This window comes from Rhinopithecus bieti, unplaced genomic scaffold (assembly GCF_001698545.2).
Source record: "Rhinopithecus bieti isolate Rb0 unplaced genomic scaffold, ASM169854v2 scaffold_51907, whole genome shotgun sequence".
In the NCBI taxonomy this organism is placed as follows: domain Eukaryota; kingdom Metazoa; phylum Chordata; class Mammalia; order Primates; family Cercopithecidae; genus Rhinopithecus; species Rhinopithecus bieti.
In genome coordinates, this window is record NW_016820817.1 from 948000 (window position 1) to 953776 (window position 5777).

The window sequence follows — 5777 nt, forward strand, 5'->3', positions numbered from 1 at the left end:
CACAGAAAACAAACAAACAGAAAACCAGTAGACAGTCAGAAATGAGTGGAGGTTATTTGACATTAATGAAGGACAACATTATATCGGAAGCCTAGAGGCCAAACAACCTTTTAACTTTTGTCAAAATACTTTATACTACAGACACTTTTTCCTCTTTGGTTAATGACTTACCTTCAAAGGTTGATTTCTTCTTATTATAGCAAGTTCAATGTTTTTTCCACCAGACTGTACAACCTAATGTAGAACAAGTATGCTATTAGAATTATTTCAGCAAATTTTGTGTTTAATAAACAAAAATGGATGAGAAAAAAAAACTCATGATTTCCTGAATATGCTTTATTAGATCACTTACTTCTAGCAAAGCTTTTATTGCTAACTTGATAGCTTCATTGTCACTTGCTATGGCATCTTCTGTGTAATTCTTTTCTAGAAATTCTCGAACAGTTTTAGCACTTCGGCCTATTGCATTAGCCTTGAAAAATAAAAGTTAATTTATAAATATCATTGCAGTATGAATGAATTTATGGTTACTAAGTTTAGAGGTTTAGAGTTTACTCCAGTATACCTTAATAAAATTACCAAATGAAAATTATAGATCTGAAAACGTAGCAAACATTTCAGTAGTTCCTTTGGTTATTATCAGAATAGTCTGTAATGGCAGCATGGTTTTTATTTTCCTTTTTTTTGGTTTGTTTTAGAGATGGGATCTCACTCTGTTGCCCAGGCCGGAGTGTAGTAGTGGCATAATTATAGCTCACTGCAGCTTTGATCTTCTGGGCTTAAGTGATTTTCCCACCTGAACCTCCTGAGCAACTGGGACTATAGGTATGCATCACCACATTCAGCTGATTATTTTTTTGGTAGTCTTGCTATGTTGCCCAGGCTGTTCTCAAACTCCTGGCCTCAAGTGAGCCTCCTGTCTCAGCCTCCCAAAGTGTTGGGATTACAGGCGTGAGCCACAATATCTGGCCAACTTTTTCTTTTAAATATACCAATGCTTTGTCTTGGCTAATGCTTTCTATCAATATAATGTCTCCCAAATCCTTCATAACCAGAAATTATTTTATTTATATATTTTTTTGAAACAGGGTCTCACTTTGTGGCCCAGGCTGGAGTACAGTGATATGATCACTGCTCACTGTAGCCTTGGCCTTCTGGGCTCAAGGTATCTTCCTACCTCAGACTCTCAAGTAACTGGGACTATTGGTATGTGGCACCACACTTGGCTAATTTAAAAAAGAATTTTTTTTAGAGACAGGGTCTCACTATGTAGACCAGGCTGGTCTCAAACTCCTGGACTCATGTGATCCTCCCAGTTTGGCCTCCCAAAGTGCTGGGATTACAGGAATGAGCCACTGTGCCTGGCTCAGAAAGGATTTTAAAAAGTAGAAACTTGAAAAGATGTGGAGAGGCAAGGAGCTATAACTTTACAACATGGTACAAAAAGAAGAAAGCAAAGAGAGGGAAAAAAATGACATCAACACGAAGAAAGCTATTTACCTAAGTTGGGCTGAGCACCATTTTTGTAGATTTTAGAATAAGTATAGTGGTAACCTAATTGATTCATTATCTTCTTTGACTCTTAAGCAAGAAGGGTATCTATTCTATTCCTCTTTTCTTTGTCCTTTACACATTTTCATCAGATGAAGGAAAAATGCAAATGGATTTTCCTGGCTGCATGGCTATAGGTAGAAGGCTGCATATTGTTTTAATTCAGCCTAAATATCCAGATTAGTACTCGTGATAATAATGATGATAATAAGATTTTAAATTTTATATTAACAGAACACTTATGTGTCAGGCACTAAGTCAGGCACTTTACATGGATTATCTCATTTAACCATCACGAAAATGATTAAATAGGTACTGTTACTAACCCCAATTCTTGGATGTAGAAATGGAGGCTTGGAAAGGTTAAAATACGGTTTCTCAATATCAGCACTGTTCACATTTTGGGCCAGTTAATTCTCTGTTGTGAGGACTGTCCTGTGTATTGTGAGATTTTTAGCTGGCTCCACAAACTAAATGCCAGCAGCAACTCCCACCCCAGTTGTGACAACCAAACATATCTCTTGTCAAAGACATTGTCAAAAGTCTCTTAGGTGGACAAAATCAGCTGTTTGTGAATTACTGACTCAAGTAATCTTGACCAAGATCATACAGAGAGTAAGCAGAAGAGCTAAGCTTTGAAACTGTGGTCTGAATCAACAAGCCAAGCTTTTAACTTGATACACTACGCTGCCACATGCCTCTTTCCTAGGATGATTACAGAGTAAAAGGAACAAACAGAAAGGCCTATCCTTTCACTGGCATTAAATAGGGGAATGTCTCAGTTACAACTGTTTAGTGTTATTATTATTATTATTATTATTATTATTATTATTATTGTTGTTTTCTTTTTTGAGACAGAGTCTCGCTCTGTCACCCAGGCTGGAGTGCAATGGCGTGATCTTGGTTCACTGCAACCTCTGCCTCCTGGGCTCAAGCAATTCTCCTGCCTCAGCCTCTCAAGTAGCTGGGATTATAGGTGTCTGCCACCATGCCTGGCTAATTTTTTAATTTTTAGTAGAGATGGGATTTCACCATGTTGGCCAGCCGGTCTCGAACTCCCAACTTCAGGTGATCTGCCTGCTTCAGCCTCCCAAAGTGCTGAGATTACAGGTGTGAGCCACCGTGCCTGGCCAACTGTTTAGTATTATGATTATGGGAAAGAAATCTCAAAGGAGATTTTAGGACATAAATATGAAAACCCACCATTTATATTACATTATATAACAATATACTATTCTGGTTAGCAAAAGATTCTTTTTACTTCATATAACTTTCTCTATGCCGTTATATTTCAGAGGATTAATATAAGTAGTTGTTGAAACTTCTAAATTAAATTTTGTGGCCTTGAAATTTCACCAAGATCAAAGGTAAAGCCTTCAGCCTGGTGTGACTTTGAAGTCTATTTGCTACTAGGTTTTTTTGTTTGTTTTTTGGTAACTAGTTACCACCCAGAGAGGAAGTACACAGTTAGTGGCTTCAGGTAGTGGTTTATCCAAAAACTTCATTGGGCCTTTAAGGTTACCCTGCACATTTCTGGCGACTTTCCTATCCACTTTTTCCAATTCTTAATGTCAAAATCTTTAACTCTTACCCACCTGACTTGTTTTCTAAAATCTAGCCTGTTCTTGCCACACTCAGATCCCCACCCTCCCTTGCCCCATCACCCACCCCAATCCACTTCAATAATGACTCTGGTAGTTTTGCAATGCTTTTCCTACCTGCCTCCTCAGATTAATGATGATTTTCTACAGCAAAGACTATTAGCTGACAACCTAATATCCATTCTTCCTTTGTGACAGAACTCTAGGCAATGTGACTGCTGAAATATGTCACTTCCTAGCTTCTCTTACAAATAGGTATACACAAGTGGAAGTCACTGGGTGAAGCTCCTAGGAACCTTTGCTGCCTAGAATGCAGACATATTGGCTAGAGGTCTAGCCGCCATCCTGAGAGCATGGAAAAAGACTAAGACTAAAAGAGACAAATACCAGCATCTGCCTACTTTCAGACTTTTCATTATGTGAGAAAAATCAATCCTATATGTTAAGAATCATCAGGTCTTTGTTGTTAGGAGACAAAAACAATCTCACTGACAGATCTCGGAAGTGCATCCTGTGACACACTGCCCCATACACCTCCAGAAACAAAAACCTTATTCCTGTGGCTACTGGAAGTGGTAATGGCAGACAGCCCTCAGCTCTTTCCTCTCTTGGGAAGGTTCCCTGGTTAACAAGAGCTCCCTCAGGGAAGGTCATGTGCTCTTACAGGGCCAGCCTACACTGACTGAGTGATGAAGAGTATCAATGTGCAGTCCCTTCACCCCAACTTAGAACAGCTCTGATGAACCACTACAGATCCAGAGCACTCCACGGTGTCAACTGAAGCCTTTACTGCGACTACAATGCAGTCCAATGTCTCCCTCTGTCCATTCCTGATCCCTTCCCTTCAACAAATGCTTATAAAAATGGCACTTCCTAATATACATCCTAAAAAATAATAATCTTCCCATGAGGCTATGTGACCCTAAGGAAGGACAAGGTCTCTGCTGACAAGTGCAAATCAGCTTTTCTCATCTGAAGGCTTGCTAACTTCCAGAGTAAATCTTCAGTGCGCTCTCCCACACTTAAGAAAAAGAGATGGGGAAATGAACAAAAAACTCTACTAACAATAAATACATCACAATTTCCATTATTTTTGAAATATAAACAGAAGGCAAAACTGGTCAAGTGTTGTCAGAAACAATAAATTGGAGGATTATATTAAACAGTCTTTAAAGTCTTTTCAACCCTGAGGTTCTAAGTTTTTATGGCAGCATTTTCCAAAGTGAATCCCACAAAACATCAGAGTAGAGAAAGGATCTATGATCACAGGGCTCTACATTCAAGTAATCTTGGGGACTACTATTTTACCTGCTTCTAGAATATTTAAATGCTTTTTAGCAGATCCAGATGTACTTTGGTAACAAAACTTACTGAATTTCTTTAAATAGCTAAAAAAATTACTTAGCTAGAGAGCTTGTTTACCTAATACCAGTTGACATTAAAAGAAATGCACTTTGAGAAACATTGCTTGGAAGTATACAACATAGTTAACATTCTTGCCATTTTGAAACATTATGGCCCATACTGACAAGAGCAAAACATGCCCCTTAATCATCAACATCATTAGTCAGGGTGGGGCTTAAGTCTATGCATGTGGGTCTTCTTAAAATAGTATAGAATAGCTTTTAAATTAAGTAACCACTTCAATGCACAGCATATTAGATGCCAGCTTTCATCAATGTTCTTTAAGAGCTAATTTTATTTAAAAACTTAAAAAATGCAAGCTTTTCAAGAAATACATAGTAAACTGAAACAAAGTTTTAAATATAAAGTATGAGTGCTAATGGCCAGGCTGGCATTCCTACAAATCTACAAGCTATATTGTAAGTGAAAGGAAGAATGTTTTTAAAAATGTGTACAACTTCTTAGATACACACTTAAATACCAATATCTTAGAACTAATAAGCAAGAACATATTCAATTCCTGCCACTAAATGTCCATAAAATATTATTTTGAAAAATCAGTAAAATAGGATTATAGTCAAAGTAGGCATTTAGAGGCACCATTTCATGATCTGAATGCTATAAATATTATGTTTTCACTCTAAAATATAGGATTAGTGTTTGCTGTAAAATGAACCTTGAATGCTTAAAACACACACTTCTCTTACTAAATTGTTTGTCAACAGAAGAAATGAAACAATTCTAAAAAGCTATAAGAATTACTAATGCCTCAAAAGTTCAAACGAACAGAACATTTCTAGCTGAGAATCAAGTAGACAGCATTATGTTATTATCTAGTATTCATTTATTTGTTACATACGTATGGCCACCTTGTATACAAGGTTCAATTCTAAGCACTTGTGTGTCAACAGTATAAAAAGTGGACAAAAGGCCGGGCACGGTGGCTCACACTTGTAATCCCAGCACTTTGGGAGGCCAAGGCGGGCGGATCACCTGAGGTCAGGAGTTTGAGACCAGCCTGACCAACATGAAGAAACTCCATCTCTACTAAAAATACAAAATTAGCTGGGCGTGGTGGTGTATGCCTGTAATCCCAGCTACTCGGGAGGCTGAGGCAGGGGAATCACTTGAACCCGGGAGGTGGAGGTTGCGGTGAGCCCAGATCATGCCATTGCACTCCAGTCTGGGCAAGAAGAGCGAAACTCTGTCTCAAAAAAAAAA

At 38.1% G+C, this 5777-nt stretch overlaps 1 protein-coding gene across 2 annotated transcripts in view; it reads right to left on the reverse strand.

The window, feature by feature from the left end:
- PSMA8 (proteasome 20S subunit alpha 8) overlaps positions 1–5777 on the reverse strand; it is a 60302-nt gene that overhangs the window by 14631 nt on the left and 39894 nt on the right. For both annotated transcript variants that reach the window (XM_017859970.1, XM_017859969.1), the window contains exons 5-6: positions 353–472; positions 172–234 (exon numbers count right to left, since the gene is read on the reverse strand). In XM_017859970.1, the coding sequence (XP_017715459.1) occupies positions 172–234; positions 353–472 (183 nt within the window). The remainder of the gene's footprint in view (positions 1–171; positions 235–352; positions 473–5777) is intronic.